This window comes from Perna viridis, chromosome 7, assembly GCF_037379345.1.
Source record: "Perna viridis isolate PV_CMFRI_1.1 ecotype Kerala chromosome 7, ASM3737934v1, whole genome shotgun sequence".
In the NCBI taxonomy this organism is placed as follows: Eukaryota; Metazoa; Mollusca; class Bivalvia; order Mytilida; family Mytilidae; genus Perna; species Perna viridis.
The window spans coordinates 46570579-46594257 of NC_142451.1; the positions used below are offsets into that span (position 1 = coordinate 46570579).

The 23679-nt window shown below is 32.9% G+C and overlaps 1 protein-coding gene across 2 annotated transcripts; it reads left to right on the forward strand.

Moving 5' to 3' along the window:
• The first annotated feature begins 486 nt into the window (after positions 1–486).
• Positions 487–20574, forward strand: LOC148612969 (uncharacterized). 2 transcript variants are annotated; one of them, XM_088594913.1, is made up of 12 exons: positions 487–640; positions 1153–1983; positions 7520–7706; positions 8989–9084; positions 11238–11399; positions 11820–11945; positions 12584–12804; positions 13540–15455; positions 17304–17449; positions 18931–19035; positions 19478–19594; positions 19955–20574. In XM_088594913.1, the coding sequence occupies exons 2-12, from the start codon at positions 1406–1408 to the stop codon at positions 19991–19993; spliced, it is 3693 nt and encodes a 1230-aa protein (XP_088451039.1). In that variant the 5' UTR covers positions 487–640; positions 1153–1405; the 3' UTR covers positions 19994–20574. The 2 variants fall into 2 exon arrangements, with proteins under 2 accessions (XP_088451039.1, XP_088451040.1); XM_088594914.1 differs by lacking the exon at positions 487–640 and having other exon boundaries at positions 812–1983.
• The last annotated feature ends 3105 nt before the right edge of the window (positions 20575–23679 follow it).

The window sequence follows — 23679 nt, forward strand, 5'->3', positions numbered from 1 at the left end:
TGTTAACTTGGACGGACGAGACCTTTTACTAAATTCTATATACGCAATATAAATAGATTAACAGATGGAATCAACTTACCTGACCAGGAAACCTAAACATAGGAACATAACTATAATTCGTGATTAAAACTTCCATTATTTTACTTTACTCATTTTCTGTAAAAAAAAACTACTGAAAGTTGAACATTGCTCTATAGTTCCTCACAAGACCTGCTCATCGACTTTTCTGTTTCACGGTATGGTTTAGAGAAGAATTTATTTCATTTTTGTACATTAGGATAAACAAATAGACCGCGTAAAAGTTATCTGACTGTTATGTGTGATCATTTGTATAACTTGATCGTATATCTCCTTACATAAAGCAAATATTGAAGATTCCCTGATTATTTTTGCTAAGGAAAAAGAAGTAAATTTGTCTACTTCCTTTGTCAAACAACTCCTAGTATAGCCTTTACAACATGTGAATATTTATGTTAATACGGCGTTCAAATATGCATTTCAAATAAGACTATAATAATTCATTCATGTGTGCATATAGTAGATTACAATGTATAGTGTAGTGCAATATTATGGATAAGATAAGGCCAGTTTTTCCGACACGAGAGTCGTTTAAATAGCTAGAAGTCAATCACCAGGGATAGTAAGTTTACTATTGTATTAAGAATTTTTCACATTTAAATTTTCGGTAAACTGTAGTAAATTTTACGGTTATTACACATAGGCCACTTGGGAAGATAAACATATTTCGCCGATCAATAGCCGGTTTTCTTAAAACGGCTGACTGAACAAAAGTTTTTACCTGTAGTTTTATGACGGGATTTTGTACATTATATTTGAATTTTATACGCTAAGCCTTAAAGTTGCTTTAAGTTGCTATGATCAAACCTGCACGAAGCTCCAGGGCTGGGAGTAGGAACCTCACAAGCATTTTTATGAATAAGACTTCCATGTCAGCAGACGATATTTATAGAACGTGAAAACGGTCGGCTTCGTAATCAATACAATACCTTATATGAATATTCAATGTGGGTGTCTCCAAATATTTTTTTTATAGTACTGGACTTGTACAGTAATGTTGTGCAGATCTAGGAATTAATTACAGTTGAATCATAACAACACATATTCGGACGTTGTATTTACAAATGTTTTCAGGCATGGGAGTAGCGAGCACGTGACATCAGAAACCAATCCTGAACTGCTTGATAAATTACAACGGTTTTCAGCATAATATATATATATGGAGTTGAACGTATAAATCTGATGTCGAATGACAGCGTTTGGTAGGTAGTTACAACCGCTGGAAGCCTCTTCCCATTCATATAAAAGGAGGCTGAAAAGAGACTGTGGTCCTTTTACATTTCGTCTCAGCTAATTCAGAAGTTAGTGTGCAATTTAGGTTTCCAAGATGTCAAAGTCAAGTGAACGGATTACTGAAAAAAGAACAGTGATAACATCATCCAGTTCTAACTACGATGATGGAGATGACTCCATATACTATAAGTCTGGGATTCAACCCAGATCATCAACTGTGGTCAACCGATCATCAATTGGACCAAGTATGAGGGCTAGCGTCGGTGGAGGTAGTGGCGGTACCGTGTATACTAGGACTGTCGAGTATGGAATGGGACGTTCTTCAGGTCTTGGGAATCTTAGCCCAGGGAGTTATGAGAAAGTGTCTAATACCGGTGTTATGACTGTCAAGTCTTCCCGAGAGAAAGAAAAGAAAGACATGCAAGACCTTAATGAAAGGTTTGCTAATTATATAGAAAAAGTGAGATTCTTAGAGGCACAAAATAGAAAGTTAGCTGGAGAACTCGAACATCTGAAGACCAAATGGGGCAAGGAAACGAGTGCTATCAAATCTATGTACGAACAGGAATTAGCAGAAGCACGAAAACTTATAGACGATTTAACAAGAGATAAAAACAAGCTTGAAATCCAGAATAGCAGCTTACAAGAAGAAATGAACGGTTTAAGAAGACAGTAAGTAAAACTTTGTAAAAAATGTACATTTCTGGTAAATGCCCTGCCATAAAAACTTATTATTGCATTAAAATACTTTCCATTAAGACAAATGAAAACATCATTTACTGTCGAACACCGTGCAGGGTAGACCATTTCACGAAATACTGATAAGTTGAAATGTACCATGAAAGCAAAAAGCAAAGTACCTGCATATAGTTTTGATCGCCGGATATGCCTTGATATTAATATCCCATTTTTATGGCGTCTAATTAAAACTTGCAGAAAACGATATTGTTTCGTAAAAGCGCTACAAATTTATATGCATGTATTTCTTAAATTAACACAAGTACAAATTTTCGGTTAAAGAAAGTTATATTACAATGCAGAAAATTTCTTTACCTTTTTGAACTATTTGTCATTTCATTGTTGAGCTGATAAACGCAAAGGTAGTTAGATATGGCCGATTTGTCAGTTACATAACTTTGTTTAAATTGTCAACATGTACTTAATCACGTGAAAACACATGGTGTCCTAATTTGACTTTAGTGGTTAATTAAAGTACTTAATGAAATATCAGTATGGATTTCTGTAATTCTAACTTGACAATGCATTGAAATTGCACTATATATATATAAATATATATAACAGTTCTAACAGCTGATACTGGAGTTTTCTGCTACTGTATTCTATATACAGAAAAGGTATACCATTAAAAGGAGTCTATTTAATTTTCGACCCATACAAACGACTGCCTGGTGGTAACAATGAATACTTTGAATGGCTTATATTGCCCATTAATTTCCTATGGACCCAGCCTATAAATTCGTAATTGATAGCTATATCCTAACTTGGCAACAAGTCGTGTATTATAGTAAGGGATATTTAGTAGACTGAATTTAGAGACATTTCAGTTATTCATTTTTTTATCTAAAACTTAATTTTTAAGCGTGCTAACAATGCAGTGGTATTGCAAAATTTTGTGTCGAAAATTTCACACAATTTTACAACTTAATATATTAATTTACATTTTTATGTTTAAAATGTGCTTATGAAACATGTTTTATGCACTCTGATATTCTTTAACTGCATATTAAATAATAAGAAACAGATCGGCGTAGGTACATTTTATTAAAGATTTTTTTTCGAGTTTCATAAATGTATTCATACTTAAACCCAAATAAGTAGGATATGCCTTATTACCCAAGCTATTCTAAATGTTCAATTTCTTAAAATGATGTCCCGATGATTACAAACATGCTTTTGTGCTTTTTATGTTAATGTGTCACATACACTCCTGGATAAAACGATATTATAAGTGTAACACAATGTATTATAAAGGTCAACCGTGATTTTTAAAGACTACTTTTAAATTTTTGCATGTGTATGTGCAGTGAATTATAAAAATTTTACAATGTTTAAGAAATATTAAATTCATGAGGTGATAGTGAACTTTGTATTATTTTGATCATTTGGATGGGTCTTGTACATATTGTGTATTGCATGACAATACAAACATGCATTTTGACAGGTCGCCTTCGGCTTTTCTGATGTATTACATATTCTTACAAGTCAATTACGCATAGAATACTTTATAACGTAACAAATGACTGGCGAAATTTCAGTTAGTAACTTTGTATATTTTTAATGCCAATTCTACTTCTTTATATTTACCTTTTTTGGTTTGTTTTTCATTATGTCAGGAAACTACAGAAAACTTTTTCGATGTTATCAGAACAGTTGGTCTTATTTTTAGGGGAGCTTAATTTTGAATTCGGAAATGCAGATAAAAGTCCAAAAACGAGTCAAAATTATATTAAACTCTATGAAAATGTGCTGATTGTAAAAGAAAACATCTTTAATTATAATCGAAAGGAGGAGCTTAATGTTCTTTATGGCCTGTAATTTAACTTAACAAATATTCTTTGATTTCTTTAACTTTAATTTAATAGTAATAAATCTAGATAACCACTTTGCTTTCAAACATTATTTGTTCAAATCTAACATAATAAAAATTATATCAATTTAAATTGTAAAAGTGTACTTTTATCAAACACCACGCTTTGTTTATTTAAGGTTATGAAGAAATTAGAAGTATTTGTGACCGTAGATTGATCAAATACCATTTAAATATCTTTAAACATCATTTTTCTTTACTTCAAACATTGGGGTAGGTTCTAAAGTATACATACACATGGCATAGTAAAATGGGCTAATTTTGCTACCTACTTATCGCATTTATTAGCACAATTTAGGCTGTGGTCTAGACAATATCCTATTTCACAAGATTATTTGAAACCTGCATTTTAAATTTATAAAAAAATACGAATTCGTATCGATAGGGGTAGATGTGTGACAGTAAATATGCACTCTACTCAGGAATGTTGACAAACCTACCTAAAAAGCAAAACCTCAACCTTGCTAATTCTATAGTATTCGTTCTTAATGTGCCGAATATGGAGTGCTTGACCTATGTTAATGACTTTTCAAGTATCATTTTCTTCAAAGCTTTTCAAAAACATTCTAGGTAATCAAGACATTCCTACGATGTTTTCATGTTCCAGCTTTTTAGATTGTAGTCCTCACACCACCTACTATATCGCCTATACAGTTGGCAACTACTTCGTAAGAATGCTAAGTACCATCTTTTATGATCAAATTTTATCACCCGAAGACAATAATTGCCGAACTATATACGATCGAATTCTGACTAGTCAGCAACATTCTGTGTCATTTCCTTTCCTTCCCTTGGTAACCCCTTGATCTTCATCAGTGTTCGTCATTTTCCATGCGGTTGTTCTCGGCATTATATTATGAAGTCGTGTTCACACAAGAATTGTGCATTATTTGAACTGAAGAGAAAGATATATATACAGTACATGTACGACTGTAGTTAGTAATTACCCTTTGTACTCTTGTGAGGCTTAATACATCTAAGGACAAAATACTTACCATTTTATTTCGAGACAGATTAAATGTGGTTTATTATATGTTTACAATACAAGAGAAAATAACATTATTTAATGAGTTTTAAAGACTAGTTTGATCGATTAAAGATCGGACTAATGATAAAATGATAAATACATATTTTGTTTAAGCTTAAATAATTCGCATTTAGAGGGCTCTTTTTGGGGAAGTGGTAAAATAGCAGTATCTGTTAATGTATGCACAAGTGTGGTAAGGGTCAGTCCGATCAAAACCTATCAGAAATTTGTGTACTTACAGAAAATGCAAAAGGATCAAGTGTAATATTTGGAAGGTCACGATCATCTGTATACAAATATATTTATTCCCGTTCTAAGGCAGGTGTAGTTCCTTTTGATTAGTTATGTCATAATAGAGATTAAAACGATAAGGATATGCAGTAGGAAACATTTTAAAACATTTCAATAGATTATATGGTCCACTTTGTTAAATCCCAAGGTAAAGTTATATCCGTGGTAATTTTAGCATACTATATCGACAGGGGACTATCTTACCGTCCGTACTATCTTCCTTTCATTTTTTTCAGATAGATACCTATCTGTGTTTTATTCGTTACTCCTCCTATGCCGGTGAATGGAATGTGTCATTTTTGCTTTACTTAAATGTTTCCGATTTTATCTTATTTAAGCATTGGCGTTTTGGTTTATCTATGAAACTCTTGTTTATCTTTAGCCTCCCAACAATATTTTGATGACAGTAGCTTAACCTGTGGAAATATGCACACCTTACACCCAAACATTATTCAAATAAAAACCTGGGTATCGAGTACATGACGTGGGTGTTAGCTTATACATGTAAGCACACTAGGTTGAAGATCACTCAACCTTCATGAATAATAAACCCTGCTTATCTACTGTAAAATTTTAGTCATTGCGAACCCTTTGAAAACAAGTTTAAATTCACCGCCTCTTTAAATCGTAAATTCATATAATAAGTCTCTATTTAATTTAGTGTTGTTGAACTATTATATTCAGCTATACAGATTATTTAAATCAAGGCCATCTGCTCATTTTTTTCATAACTGCCTCGGACCAGACTATCTTAAGCGCTTCTCAAAACATGAAATATGTTTAACAGGTGGACACAAAACGTTAACAGTTTTGTACCAAAACGTTAACATTTTAAGCATGGTGCGACTATAGGTTTGCATAGGTCTATACAGCCCACACGAGTCTTACATATACATGTATGTACAAAGTAGTTTGCGACTGTGCAAAATGAAAATTAAAAATATCAAAGATAACCAGTAGTAGGGCGTGTACCAGTCGAACATAGGCGTATCTTTTGAAAAATTAAGTTCATTTTGCTGTTGACCTTCTGTGCTTATTTGTGTATTAGACATTGAATACTTTGATATTGTTGGTTCAGACAATTTACTATTTTGCTTATTTATTTAATAAAATCGTCACATCGGAATAAAAAATGAAGCGTCGTTTTAGGGTGACGTCTTGTATTTTTTTAACCTGGTCATCTCCAATAGGTGTGAATATTGTGGAAATAGAAAGTTAAATAAAGCATGGGGTATTTTGTTATACACTTAGCGTGTGAAAGTTTTGATGATATGTGCGTAAATATTAATGAAAACGTAATCTAATTTAACATCGGCACAACATTTCTCAAGGAAATACGGAGTAACTTCAGAGATTACACCACTGAAACACCCCCCAAAAAAACAAAATCTTAAACCGTTACCCTTCCCAATGAGATCAATCTCAACCAAGTCACCTTTTTAGCACCATTCAGGTACCAGTAATTTTGAAGGACAAAATGTAGTTGTAACTCTAATTAGATCAGTGAATCTTCTGTGTTGTCCGGCTAATTCAGGTACCCAGACGCAGGAAATCTGTAATTGACTTTCTATCCCAATCAGTTCTTTGATCAAAATTGTTCCTGTCTTTGGAATTGAGTTCCAATACTGCTTCAGACGGTGTTAATCAAAGGCCGTCGCAGAATATCGACTTATACGGAACCGTGATAGATTGATTATCTGACGGCCACAATATTGTTAAATTATCAGCATTAAGAATGATGGAGGATGCTTAATTCCTCATTCCAAATCGGGGGCGACAAGTCTATTCAAATAAAAGGCCATTTGGAGTTACAAAATGGCACAGCAGTATATAATTAATAATAACACGTCGAAAATATATTTCGGTCGGCGTACTTGCAGTCAGTAAGGTGTATACGTTATATTTGTCTGGCAAACTTGCAAATTCCAAACATGACTGTCCATCATTCCAAAGTTTGCCTACTATAAGTATTGATAAAGAGTAAAAACAAAATTACTGAAGTAATAGGCAAAAATTCCAGGCAATATTCAATTGGAATAGCATAAAGGAAGGGATTTCCATATATTAAATGACAATATATATATATATATATATATATATATAATAGAATTATGAACACTCAATACATAAACAGAGAAAGCATGCACTGGAAACTATCGTGTTTTTTTATTTCTCGTACTTATATTGCGTTATCGAGTAGTATATGAATTAACCCTCAAGGGTATATATGCATTTTGAATTAAAACAAAAAATTATAAAATATCATTGAATTTTTCCCGCAGAATGGACGATCTGAAGAAATACCACGCCTTGGACCAAGAGCAAATCAACAAACTCAACCAACAATTGTCAGACTACGAAAGCGAGATTAACATGCTTAGGAGAACTATCAGTTCCTTGGAAACCGAGAGAGCACGTGACAAAGACAGGATTAACAAACTCCAGGGAGAGGTCGATAGGTTGAGAATTGTGAGTGATATATTTCCACTTGCAAACAAGTGAGCGATATGGGTAGCCAAAATTTGCATCTCAAAACTCAAATATATACTACCTTCAATTTCTTGTAATTACAGACATTATTGTGCCTATTTTTTATTGCAGTATTGTTAGTTTAGACACAAGTGTGTTAAAAAATCTAGTTTCAATTGCGTCAAGTTAGCAAATGCGATTTATAAGTACTCCGGTTACAATTTATGCAGTCGCATATATTGCAATGATTATAACATTGCAACGATTTCCGAATTTAACACAATTTAATGCAATTGTGCTTCGTAGCTGTCTTTTTTGCGGCAAATCAATACGCAGAATGGTTGATCATAGTACAAAAGGATTTAGACAACTTGCGTCTGTAAGCCTTTTACGTAGATTACGGTAAAACTTATTACTGGTTAAGATTTTCCAATAACAATTTGAGACTGTAAAATATCTGTTGTATGGTGATCATCAACAACAATGTACAAAACCGTTTATTACCTAGACAATTAGATTTCTATCTTAGGGCCGTCTACGCCGTTATACCAACCATGATTCGTACTTCAAATTACTTTTACCGACTTTTTCCATTGGAAAAATACAAATTATAATGCCTCTCATGCTATATTTCTCGATTTTCGTTTATTACGTAATAAATAAAGCCAAATGAAGTACTATAAAACACATTTCTGTAAAATAATTGCATTCTGCAAAAGTCTATCAAGTAATAATTTGTTTAAGGTGGTTTTTGGTTGTACAGGGAAGCGGTCGGATTGTGCTGCCAGCTCAAATTATGCAACATGAACTATTGATAAAGTGAAATTTTGCTGATTCCTGCTTAAACATAATTCTGTTTGTGTTGCATGACTTGAATCCAAATTTAATTTTAGGCTAAAATGCCACTTGTTCCAATCAACATTTCAACATTTCCTCAATTGGATTGCAGTATGCATTGCTGCGCTATAGGATTGATTTAAAGAAACCCGTTAATTCAATAATGCATGCAGTTTCTCGGTTTGTTGTGAAAGAGCGTTGTTCTAATTGATCCAGAAGTGAAGGAAACAATAAAAAAACTCATATGATGAAAAGTTTCACCTTTCAAATCCGAGCAAATTTTAATAGTCACTCAAATTTGCAAATCAATGCCATTTTGCTAATCTAATTTCGTTGTCATACGATAAATATGAGTCCCCTCAAAGCCTGTATGACTAAGTACCTCGCAAAAACAAATAAGTTCTAAATAACCGTTCTGCATTTTAAAGCCTTTATATATTTGTAGGATTTGAATAACGAGACATTGAATCATCTTGATGCAGAGAACAGGAGACAGACACTCGAGGAGGAAATGGAGTTCTTAAAGAAAGTCCACGAACAGGTACGAAATCATGTAGTCTCTTGTTGCAATTCTATGTAAGTTTTATATCTAACAACAACCCACCTTCAACCTTCTATATCATTAGGTATGTGGTCACGTGTATATGGTAGCTCGGTAATTTGTGTTTGTAATATTAAATTTCCTATCGAAACTGGTAGATGGCGGAATATACCAAGGGATGAAAGATTGTGTACAGTATGTGGATCTGGTCTTGGGGACGAATATTATTATTTATTTGAATATAATAAAATATAGTTTTAGATATCAGAAGAGAATTTATTCCAAGTTATTATATTAGGTATCCTAATAGAGTAAACATATATGGTATATTAACATTTTTTAATGTCAAAGTATTGATAAAGTTATCAATGTCCATTCAAAAAATTCGAAAGTTGTTAAATTGATTTATCAACTGTATGTTCATGTAATGATTCATTGTTTTTGTCATCGTACATTAATGTGATTGATATTGTGTAATATTTATATGTATATTTATATGCATTTACTCCTGTTACGCAGTAATCTGCGGCTGAGTTTTCTTAATAAGAAACAGTACACACACACAAAAAAAAAAAAAAAAAAAAAAAAAAAAAAAAAAAAAAAAAAATCGTACCCATTCTTAGTTCAACTTAACAAAAAATGGTAACTATGGAAAATGGGCATGCTTGATTGACTATCGTGTTATCCTTCATCATCAAAATTTGATAATAACATGTGCTGACTGAATATAGAAAAGTAATCTTTGGTGAATTCCATCAAAAGTAACATATAATTTTTAATCGTTAAAAAGCGACATTGGTAATATGTATGTAATTATTGTTGATTTAAGGAAAGAAATTTTACAGTGCAATATCAGAAATATATACATGTACTTTGTTCACACTACGCAATTCGGTTCAGATAATTTTGATAATGATGCATTATAAAATTCATCTGGTTGGGAATTATTTTGTAGAACCGAGACAATATGATACATTTCCAATATGTAAAAGCTATAATAATTACCAAAAGACGTAAAAGTATACAGTTTGTTTATATCACAAGGGAACCATGACTGAATATTCTGTTACATTACTGTCGCTTTATTGTTATACACATCATAAAGCCGGGTCCGCGATAAATTAGAATCGATATTATCATTCTACCCACGTATTAAAACAATTGTCTGGCTTTTCTTGAGCCTTATTTGTTTTTGACTACTTCTGCAAATTTGATAATAGCAGTGGGAAAATACGATGTCTGTGTCGAAGGGGAAAGACAATGTATTGAATTATTCCATTTATCATAAGTAAAATACAATGTAGACGATTAAATTTTCTCTTCTCATTATTCGGCAACATTTGTTGTTGGCTGACAAAGCTGATGGAAACCAAGACACATCCAATGTGATTTAAGATATAGAATTCGAGATTAGCATTGATCCAGATCTAAAGAGAAACCAATGAGAGGTGTAATATATTCTGTATAGATCATATACAAACGTATCCAAACTTAAAAATGCATGCCAAACACCCAACGATCTAATGGAAGTTGTCAATCATTATAAGATGTGTGGTCTCTGCCTTTTTTAAACTGCATTAAATTGTATTTTAACAGAGTTATCTTTTTCTGGATAGTCCATTTACAGTGTGTTTTAATGAAATTGTTACTCAATTTAAAATAAAAGTTAATTTGGACTCTATTCTTTCCTCCTAATATAGTAAATAGTAGAATTACAATGTCAGAGTAGTGGAACCTTTATAGCCATGTTTCACTAACTGCCTGATTGTTACACAGACAGATACTTAGACTGTTGCCCTTCTTACCTTTAAACATTACAAAGGAATAAAGTACAGTTACCTGTTAACCTGTCTGGGAATCTTGACTTTAGCCAGACACATTAGTGGTCATATTTCCTGAAATAAGAAACAATCGATGATAATACTTTGACTAATTACTCCACAAAGGTTTCATATGTTACATTGATGGCATATAATATGGGAAGAGCTGACCATATAACACCAAGAGAATAATTAATTTGTAGCATTGAAGATGTTTAAATTTCTTGAAATGACAAAACAGGAGACGTTACATCATGTCGAATTATTCTGAATTCACTTTAACATATACTATTTGCTTTCAGCTTATCACAATATATCTCCTTGTTTTTACAGGAGCTTAAGGAGTTAGCTGCCCTTGCCTACAGAGATACGACAGAAGAGAACAGAGAATTCTGGAAGAGTGAATTATCACAGGCCATCAGAGATATTCAGAACGAGTATGACAACAAGGTTGATCAAATAAGAGGAGACATGGAGAGTTACTACAATCTCAAGGTAACAGAAATACCTACTTATCTCTTGCTGTGAAGCATAAAGTCCCTTAAAATACACAGCAGTAGACATTCTATTAACTCTTGCTATCAGGTCAGGATATTTTGAAGATATATTAATTTTGTATTTAATGTTATATGTTAAGTTACCAATTGGTATAGGTTGTACAAGTAAGAGTACTTTTAAAAAAACTTCAGTCAAGTAAAAGCATATTACAATGGCTAGGCAGAATATAGATCAATCAAAACAAGTCAAGATATTGAAGAAGATCAACAATTTAAATCCATAGAAAAGAAAATCCCAAATAATTAATTGAAGACTGAACACTACAAACATATTTTGTTCCAAGTTTACACCTATAGTCTGTACTGGTTCAATAGTCTTATCATATAACAAGCGAACATTTTTTGCTGTTTTGAATAGGTACAAGAATTCCGTACAGGTGCCACTAAACAAAACATGGAGGTTACTCATGTTAAGGAAGAAAACAAGAAACTTGTAAAGAGCATCTCTGATTTGAAGGGAAGACTTGCTGATTTGGAAGCTAGAGTGAGTAAAACGTTTTCTCAAACAAACAGGAAGAAGTGAGTTTTGATTATCAAAGAAAGAAAATCTGGATTCTCAAACTTTCCTCTGATGAGGTTGCATTATAAAACCCAAAATCGATTTTATTATGCAATCACAAAAAGTAACGAAGATCACTTAATAGACAGTCATGATCGATTAATTCAGCCAGTAATTGTTCAAATATTAACATTAGGGTTCACGGAAGTTTCCTCAGTTATCATTACAAATTCCGACTGATTTTAAGTATTTTAGTGTATGAATTTAAACAATTTATCCATTACCTGAAAATTTCCAAATACACGCTAATTTCCAAACCTTCCTAAGACTCAGAATGATTCTTCATAAGTAAATGTCAGAACTTGTAAACGTTTGGAAAGCCAGATAAACCGGAAATAGATTTAAGGATGATGGTCCGTACTGGTTCATGGAAATAAGCCAGGTATTGTAAATCACAGATTCCCCTGTTGTACCACATGTTAATTAGCTTAATTATTTATTATAAAGTCCCATTCTGACGGATAGCTGATCAATAATAGCTTACAAAAATTTTACTTTTTGATACCATAATATCAGTTTTTTCATCTATAGTTTTAAAATGTCATTCAATTTCTTTATTACAGAATGCACAATTAGAGGCGCAATACAACAGTTTACTAAGGGAATACGAGAGCATGCAGAGTGAACATACCATGGAAACTGTCAAACTTAAGGAAGAGATCACTAACCTAAGAGCAGAAATGGAAGCCATCTTGGTTGAGTTACAATCACTCATGGACGCCAAATTGTCATTGGAGCTTGAGATTGCTGCTTACAGGAAACTGTTGGAAAGTGAAGAAAGCAGGTCAGTATTTGAATGTAGATTGACAGATGTACCTTTTCGTTTACCTTTAAATCTGTTAGACATATCTGTATGGTTTGTGCCAAGTCCTGATAGCATTTTATTATAGCATATTTTAATGGAAGCCATCTTCATAAGCGAAATTGCGACAAGTTTCACGACTTGAACTTTAACATAAAATTTTGGATTAAGAAGATTCATTTCCTTACCTACTTTTTCATACAGAAAAGCCATGTAAAGTTCAAAGATATTGGAACATTTTAAATGAACTACTAATACATATCACCCCATAATATCACTATCCCATATACTTTATAAACTTGAGTTTATTTTCAGTGATTTATTTAGGTAATCTATTCCTGCACTGCCTAACAATTTCTAAAATACAGGCAATTTAATATAACATTTCATAAGTTATATAACCAGAGATTAAAACATGTGATTTCAGAGGCATTTAAAGATCAGAATAATTTTGATGATATCAAGAACTGTAAAAAAGTTAAAAAGTCAGTTGACATTTAAGAATCAATTTATACTATTGTTTGGAAGTGTTTTAATTTTAAATTAGAGTTATCTCCCTTACATCCTCTTTTTATAAGTATTACATTTCTTCATCACTATTGTTCTGTTACTTACTGTTAGTGTTCTTCAATGAAAACTGACGAATTTTGCTTTTTAGTATTTTATTTTTTATGAAATACATTTCATTTTCTGCTGCTCTGGATTTTCTTGCCAAAGAGTTGACCGATTGAGGCGTCTTGGAATTAACATTCGCAATATTAGAAGCCCTTTTAGGAGTCCTCCTGTTGAAACAAAAGCCGACTTTGAGTTCAATAGTGGTGTTATAGTTGACGACGAACAGACTGAACGGGATATTACACCCGATGATGATGCCAGTGGAGGAAATCACACACTTGCTAGTAATACATTAGATGCTAAATTGAAAGACTTGCAGTCTAAAACGTCCCAACACCACGATGCTATCGAAGACAAAAACGATCAAAGCCATGGGATAGAGAAGTCGCCAACAGTGCAGGTTTCCAGTATAGAAATTACAACTAAGGAATCAGATAGCGTTGGAGTCATATTAAGTACAGACAAGTCTGAATCGGTTACTAGCCCTGATCACGCCGACGCTAAACGGAAGCCATCCGAAATACAAGAAGGTATGGTAGAGGAAATTGTTAGCAAAATAGAATGCACTAAGACTGAGAGTCAGATTAAAAGTGAAGATGTTGTTGAACAAGAAGCCCGTGTAGTAACTCCAGAACCAACAGATAAGGTGACAATCGATGATGGATATGGAAAATCTGATGATAAAACTACCAATAATGCTGTTGTCGATATCTCGGACCGACAAGAAGTTACGGAAATAAATATTGGTGTCAAAGAAGGAGATAGGAGTGAATCGAAACCGTCTCCTATTGGTAGCCCAGACGAAACTTCGAACACAGACAACCAGGTGGACGAATTAAAATCGGTTGCTGACAAGGATAGTATTGTGGACTCAACTCCATTGAATGCAGATATTGAAACCAAAACAGAAGGGTCAGTTTTGGCCACTTCTCAAAATACTAATGATGGAATAGCGGCAGATGAAGACTCAACAGCATCAAAGGAAGTAACCAAAAATGAGGAAAAACAAACAACAGATACAGTACAAAAAACAAATGAAAACAAGGAATCAACACGAACCGAGGGAGAAGATGAATCTCATGTAATAAGCGATTCAGCCATATCTGATGATATCGGAAAAGATTGTCCAACACCTGATAGCCCTACAAGCCAAAAGCAGGAGCCTTCTAGAACCGAACAACAATCAAAAGATACAGACGATTTAAATAGTGAAGTATCACCCAGCCCTGGTAAAGACGAAATACAAGACTCCACACCTGAAAGCTTAAAACACGAGCCATCCATTGCAGAACAGCGGTCTGAAAGTTCATATGATTTAAAGGCTGAAACAGATGTTCAGTCAGATGGTTCAAAATTTTTGAATGGAAAGACACCCTCTCCCACAAAAGCCGAGTCTACGACGGAGTTATCAAATCCAAATGAATTGGACGAAAATCAGGATACACGTGTTGCGGAATCAGATCCATCAGAGAAAACAGGAGTAGATCAGGGTTCACAAGAAGAAGAACAGACACGTACTTCTTCAAGCCCAACCGAAAAAACGGTTACTAATGTTGACAGTAATAAGGATGATGTCAATGTTATCTTACCAAGCAGTGAATCAAAACATCAGATAAATGGACAGGATTCGCTATCTACAGATAAAACAAATATTGATGAAGATAATACAGAAAACAAAACATCGTCTGTGAGGATGGAGGATGACAATATAAATACAAAAGACATATCAACAGATGATCTACATCCAGAAGCATTACTCAAACAAATTAGTGAAAATGATTCCTCTACAGCTGCAAACAAATCACCAGAAAAGGAACATATCTTAAACAAAACTGAGCCTGAGCAAGAAACAGGCCATGAGAAACAAGAACAAGTAATTGAGTCAGATGAGCAAGTAACAAAACATGACAAACAAGAAATCGAGGAAGTTAAAGTCACCAATGGGTACACGGATGAACAAAGTGTTACAATAAACGGGGATGCAGCCGATATAAATGAAGATAATGTGGTTGATGAAGGTTATTTTATTGCTTTCTGTACTTATTGCACTGTTTTACCTGCCAAATTGTGATTTTTGACGTGATGTTGCATGGTTATTGTGAATTTTGTTGAGTCACGATCTCATTCAACTCATTTTCATTCATTTGTCCACTGAACAGGTCTCATATCATTGAACGAATACGGGGAGCAGGTTTCTATAGACGCTACAACGATGAAAATTTTCCTATAGATATGATTGATACTGTTGATGTTGATATTCCTAATGATTCCGTCCAACCGGAGACACGTGATCCGGACGAACCACCTGACTCTGATTCAAAACCGGAAGGTACTTTTCAATCACATGGTGAATGTTGTTTTCTATTCCTTTTAGTTATTTTTATTTTCCTTTCTTCTGAACAGAGTTGGCATGAGAAATGTGATTGAACAATCCATGAACACACAAAGCCGAGGAGCAGCACAATTATCCGAAATGATCACAGAATACGAAACTAAGGGCGGTTCGTAAATTAGTAAATTTGATCGTGGAGTGAGGCTACTAACAAAATTTGTAAATCATATAGTCACTTACTAAAGTCTGTAGTTACACCCTTGCCGTCTTGAAAAATGTATATTTATATAGCTCATTTAAATCATGTTTTCAATCAGTAACAATGAAGTATTAAATAGTTTTGCTGTCTCAAAATTTCAGTGGGATAGGGACTCTTGGTAGAGGTACTACAAGTAGTAGTGTATCGGAGGTATCAGAAGGTATCGATTGGCACATAACACTCGTTTCCTAACGTAACATATGTAGTTCCCGATTTTCTCGACTTAATCTTTAATTTAATCGTGCGTTCGACTTGTATGAAGTAAATCGTAACAAATATGCTTCACTTTTTTCTATATATTTGTAACTAACATCTAACCTTGAACTGTCGATTTATATCACGTTCCAGTATAGTCGTATTTATCCCATAATTTAAAGTATATCGCCTCTTGATTAATAACGATACCTATTATCTCTAATAAGACATTATATGAAAATTTTAATTGGAGACGTTGACGAGGCTTATTAAAACAACTCTTATTTGCATCTTCACATTTCATTAGCAAATCATTAGCATTATCTTTCTCCTTAGTTTTAGCTTTTGCTTCGTAGAGCTTCCTGTATATAAATGCAATGTATTTGGTTCCAATTTATCAATGTAAACAGAATATGATATTACATTTATTTACTAGAGAACACTTTATTTTTGTTTTAATTATGGGATTATTTAATTTGAAATTAGGAATGTTTATCATTGTATGTATATGTGAAAATCTAAACATTCACAGTGTGTTGGTTTGAGTTGCAAGGTAGATGTATGCATGAATATCTAATCCAGAATGTTTACTAATATCAATTATATATCTGTTCATATCATATAGTTCCGATGAATTTGCAGATGAGCAAAAGTATTCGAAATATAATGTTAAATTAAAGTAAGGGTTTAAACAGGGTTAACACAACATGGAGATACTAGGATAGAAACTGTTTTTAATAGAAACGGAATGATGATGTATTTTTAGATCTCTATGTCTGCAGTTATTCTATATAATGTATATATAGACTTTTTTGCGACACAACTTAAGTGAGATAGAATCAAGTTTGAAATTATTTGTTTATCTTATACTTATTCATTATTTTTAAATAACTAACGAAGATGACCAAAATATTCTGTGTGTAAGCTGTCTTGAACTGATAATAATGTTTTTTTTTTTAAATAACATTATACTACTTATGATCTCAAATAAAACTGTCTCAATTTTTTCTAACTCGATATCATTATTTCCTTTTTTTAATTAAAATACCTCAATTTTACTCTTCCTCTATTGTTCTATAGATTCTCATTCATCAATGAAGATGATGAGAGGAGAGGTCTCAGCTAAAACAACCTACCAGAAAACATCTACTGGTCCAGTATCCATCGCCGAAGTTAACCCAGAAGGAAAATTTATTACACTCGAAAACACAAGTTCTCAGAGAAGGGTAAGGACTAATCTTATATGGAACCTTTAACAGGGTATGCAAGTCTCGTCATATGACTCCGTGGTTTCAGAAGAATTGGTCATGGGCTACCATTCAAGTGAATGGAAAATTGTCATTTACAGATCGTTGAGTTGAGTGTTAAAAACTAAACAACTTCTTGTTATCTTTTTGTGCAATAATACCGGTAGCAAATGACATGTATATACTTTTATATGATAAAGGTGTTAAGAAAAAGCATAAAATAGAAGATTTTGCGTAGTAGTACAGCGCTACGAGATCCCGGAAGTAAACAATAAAATTCAGATCGGTCGTCAGTTTTCGATGCGTTATACATCGGAAATTAGGCAAATGAAACTAGAACGAGACTTACATACCTTATAGGTATCATTGTACTCAGATTAAATTAGTTGAACTGTATTAAGACAAATTTATGGATAGAAAATTTCATTTTTCATGTTTCATTGGCATTTTCTATGAAGCTCCAATCGCTTTACGTCAAAAAGTGCGACCGGTTTTCGCTTTTATACACCCATGAAACATTCAATTCTCATATTTTACATTTTGTCTTATGTTTCTTTTATTTCATTTCTATACTAGTTTAGATATACATAGAAAATAGGCAATATACAGTGATCAGTAAAAGTACTCAACTTACTTGTGGGCGTGGCCCGATTAAATATTTGGAAAATGTGTTTCGTTGACTCATAAAACATGACGTGTAAAGCCTATCATCCAATGAGATAGCGCATTTTATTAATATGCACAATGAATGTAATTATAAAAATGTAATATTATAAACAGTATGGCTTTGGTCTTGTCTACAAATGGTTGTAAATGCAAGAGCTTATCATTATCATAATTTGAGCATTTTTGAAAATTTGATTAAAGCTGATTTCTAGGTAGTAATAGTTTAGTAAAATGGTCTCAAACGCTGAATGTAAGATGTTTTTGATCAGATTTATGAATTTTTTTTCAGAAATAATAGTATGCATTTATGTAACTTTTACAAAACCTTCAAACATTTCTGGAATTTTTAAAATGGTTTTTGTGTTGTGTAGAACTGAAGTGGCTACACATCTGTTGACTCAAAATATTTTTACAGGAGTTGTAACTGGCAACTATACACAAAATATATGAAAAGTCAACACCCATATGGCCATGCTTAAAAATAGTGAAACACTGCACAGAATTAGGTGTTTTCCTGCCTTTTTAACAGATTTTTCCCAATCTCAGCCAAGTTTGAATAACGTGTTCAAATTATTACCACAAACCAATCAAATCAACTATAAAACACATTAAAGAGCTGGAGAAACAACATAAAATTTTCTTCATGTAGACTCTCTTTTTGAGGCCAAATTTGCCCTTACCGAATCAACTTCTTTGGATGAAAAATAATATTACTCGGATAATTACTGCTCATTCATATATATTTCAAGAATTTTATTGTCCGTTGACTTACATTATGTTGATTTCAAACTCAGGAAGTGAATTTAGATGGATGGAAAATCAGACGGGAACTTGATGGCCAGAGAGAGGTAGTCTACACGTTCAGGAACTTTACTTTGAAACCACACAAGTCTGTAAAGGTACGGAGTCGGAACTGCTGTGTTATTTATGTTATTTACTTACTTACTTGAGGGTTTTTAAATTTTTTTTCATTAAGTGACAAATGCATATTACTTTCAAAATGCAAAATTTGCTGTCTAGCATGTCACAGATTTTTTAAAAATAAATTACAAGTTACACATTAACATTGATCTAATTAGTTTGGGTTGTCATAATTCATAATGAAAATATTTATATTTTTCATTACTATTACACTTTAAAGTTTAAAAAAAAAACAAGCACAATTGTAAAATTTAAATTCATTTGTTCACTTAAAAGGTATCAAAAGCATGTATTTGTGAGATTTCATTTGAAATCAAATAAAACGAAGCATATTAATTTGGAATAGGCTGTGTATGACATGCATGTTGTCATGTAGAGAGAGTAGGGCATTGAAATTACCATATCAATATTCTTCATTAGATCTTTGCGCGTGGAAGTGCCCAAGAAGCTGGTATAAATGATCTGGTGTTCCGTGATGAAGAGACCTGGGGAGTAGGATCACAAGTTTCTACATGCCTAGTCAACGAAAAGGGAGAGGTGAATATATAATTGGCCAATGCTTTGAACATTTAAAGTTAAAATAATTGCTTTACATTTTAATGACATTACAGCGAATGTACTAAACTTCAAATTAATTAAACTTTGAAGACTGCAGCTATTATTTAAGGTAATTATCGATGTTTGGAGGTAATTATCGATGTTTGGAACAGCTGTTACAAATTTCAAGATCGATACATACTTACGTACTTACATTTTAAAATATATATTCTTTGATAGTACATATTATTATAATAAGGAGCATGGGTTTTTATGTAAATTGAATGCAATATTATAATTAGATTTTTCGTGTATCATTCTTTATTTGTATCTTGACTTGTACTTATTTTTTGCTTGTAGGAAAAAGCAACTCACAGACAAAGAACAGCATACAACTAAACAAAACAGTGCTAAAATAGAAGAAGCATTGTTGGGACAATAAACTAGCTTAAAATGTATTGCTTTTTAATGATGATTAAACTGTGCTAATTTTTAGGGATATTTTACAATTTTGTAAATTGGTATAGTCAGTCAGTCAGTAGTAAATGTAGCAGATTGGACTGTAGCTTATCTTCAAGGTGTTGTAGATGCTTATTTTAAATCGAGATCAAAGAGATTGTGATAAAGAAAGGTTGTTAGAAGTGTACCATGTATGTTTGATATTTTAGAGGTTTTTACATTTATACATTGCCTTTTATTTTTGTTAATATATTTTTATGCAATATTTTGTCTTTCCGTCAATGTTTTTCTCAATATTATTTTGCTTTAAACTTGCTTAAAGAAGATTTTTTTCTTCAAATGTCAATGTTGACGAACCATAGTAATGTCATGTATGTATTGAGAAAAATGGTAATATTGAATGTGAATTATTGGGAGTTGTGGGTATGAATATGGTGGACGGATAAAGACTCACAATTAATTGTCAATATTAAGCTGTCACCACTTGTCTTGCCTTTAAAATTAAAATATCACTAATAAAATTGTTATATACTATTCATGGCCTATGGAAAGATGGTACTGTCAAACATGAACAATCAAACGATTCCATACTTTGACACCCGAATATTTACGAAGAGCTACAAAAAGAACCACAATTCAAGCGGAAATATAAAAGAATACATTTCAAGGATAAAGACCAGATAAGAAACAGACAATAACGGACATTAAATAACAACGCGTACTAAGAAACAAAATTAAATAAGGAAGCAAGACAATTACAAAGGAAAAAAAGGACAATTAACAGACACGTGAATACCAAATACAAACCAACTGCTAAAATAAAAACAACTTATAAGTAATGTTGTTACTGTAAATTTTAAAAAAATCAATTTGAAGGAATAATGACTTAATAAAACGAGTTCATAATGATAACTGTAAAATCTTTATCAAGTTTTTATTATTTATTATGACTGTACCGAGTGGTGAGCACAAGAGATTTTCTATTAATTTTTAAACGAGTGTAAGTGCACTTTTTTCTTCTGTATGGTAGGCATATTTGTATTTTGATAAGGAATAAATTTAAGAAAAAAACATTAAGTTAACTTGGGTCAACAGTCACACTCAAATTGATTGGACGCCATAAATACTTGGACAAAAGTCACACTACAAAATTTATGGACGTCATACATACTTTAGGGACCAAAAATGAATGATTGTCATAACTTCGCTAACCTCGTTTACCCCATTCACGTGAGAATGCGTCCGTCACTATATGGCAAAACAGCCTACTACACTGGCTTATTATCATATGTTGCCCATTTGGCTGTGTACTGGATTAAAACTGAGATGGGTATTTTGTGTAGTTCAAAACTTTAAAATGAACACAACACATTTATTTGCCTATCAACGGCCATAAGTTTGTAGAAAAATAATTCACTTCCGATCACCTAATTATAATAGCTTGCAGGTGACTGAAGAGGCGAATCATAGAAAATTAATGAATATGGTGAAACGCAACAGTTGCACCATCAATGAAAGATGTTTTTTTTCTTAAATAATGCATTTGCGGATTTTAGGTATACATTTTCATAATGTTATTCAGCTATTTGGTCTTTTAAAGAAAAATAAAATCAAAACGTCATCCGAAACTCAACCACATTAATAATGTGACATATTGCATAAGATAGGCACAAAATGTTGTCCACTTCAATGGCTTGAAAGCAGTGTTTGGGTTTTTGCGTAGAAAAGTTGTGTATCTCCTGTCAAAGATGACATAACATAATTCTCCTTTGAGAACTTGTTATTGGAAGTAGCATTCGTTCGGTGACTTCGTTAGTATTTTTTTTCAGTTGATAGGCAGAATAGTTGGACAGGCACGCCCATATTACTTGCTTGTTTGCAAATCATAGTAAAAAATTACCCCGAATTGAAATGAAATTTTGAGTTTAAAGGGTTGTAACTTTTCAATTGACAAGAGACTTTTTCTAAAAATAAATGCGGTTGATAGTTCTGTACAAGTTGGGCTTTAGAGTCTTTCAATAAGCGAGCGATAGTTTGTAGTTTAGAAGATGAAATCTATCAAGAGATAAATACTTCTATTGAATTACATTGTCCTTCTGATATTTTATATATTTCTCTATCTCGTTCTCTTTTCTCTTTCAATAAAATTTAATATAGCTGCTTTTGAGTTTTAAAATTAAATTTCATCTAACGTTTATTAAACCTTTGCAAAGTTTACTTGCTATATCTTTGTCTTATACATCTTTGTTTTTATGTAAAAAAAGATGGTACACCTAGAAACAAATATATAGATCTTGGAAGAGATCCCTCATACTTTGTAAAAAATAATTTCAAATCATCTTCTTAATATACAGAAGAAGATGTTATCAAAATACTGGAATTTTTTATCGGCAACAAATTTGTCTAGTGTGGTGGGCGCATTTTCAACAAACGGTTGGCATTCCAATGGAAACAAATTGTGCTCCTCTACTTGCTGACCTATTCCTTCACTATTATGAGGCTGACTTCATAGCTGATCTGATCCGAAAGAAAGAATATCGTTTAGCTAGATCATTTAATAATCTCAGTTCCCGCTATATAGGTGATGTGTTATCGTTAAACAATCCTAGTTTCGGGATTTGATACATTGCATCAACCCAAAAGAACTTCAGATACAGACACTGTAGAGTCAGCCGCATATCTTGACCTACACTTAGAGATCGGTGGTAAAGGAAAACGATTGACCAAACTTTACGACAAACGCGATGACTTTTCATTCAAAATTGTCAATTTTCCTTTCATGTGTGGCAACATCCATTCACCACATGCGTTTTCATATCACAACCCATACGTTATGCCGGAGCTTGCCGTAACTGCGTAGACTTTTAGCATCGCGGTAGACTTCTTACAATTAGGCTTCTGGAGTAGGGTTATGTTGCTACAAGATTGAAGTCATCCCTACAGAAGTTTTATAGTCGTTTTATAGTCGTGAACTCGTGGGTCGTTACAGTGTATCCAACTGCCCCATGAAAACTGATTTGTTCAACGTGTCATAGTTTTCCTTTCCTCTTTCGTCTACCCTTGACTTGACTTTTATGAGCAACTCGGCGGATATAACTAAAAAAGCTAAGGACGCCTCCCCTTCCGGTGCACCTGGTCTATGCTCCCAGTTTTTAGTGGAGTCCGAGGAAGGAACTGACAGTAGAAACGCCAAGAAAACGGACACAAATTAATAGAAAAAAATAGGTAAGAATCTTTTAGTATTTATATTTCTCAAAGAGGCTCTCTTCAAAGAATAATCAAGGGAACCAAGGTTATAGCGGTAATCAAAAGAATGTAATCCAGGGACAAAGACCAGACATGGAAAACAGACATACACAACAAAGAACATAAAGTAACTAAAATTATACATACAAGTAACAAAAGTAAATGAGCAACTCGGACTCCACTAAAAACTGGGAGCAAGGATCAAATTTGTAAACAGTAAACGTTCAGTTGCAGAATCACAAATTACATCACTTACATGAGGAGGAAGGCGATACGTCAATATTTTTCCAGCTTCCTACATAATATCAAACTACTTATTAACCCAACTTCATATGAAAAAGATGATTACGAACTGTCTCTTAGTTTGTGAATGTATTAAA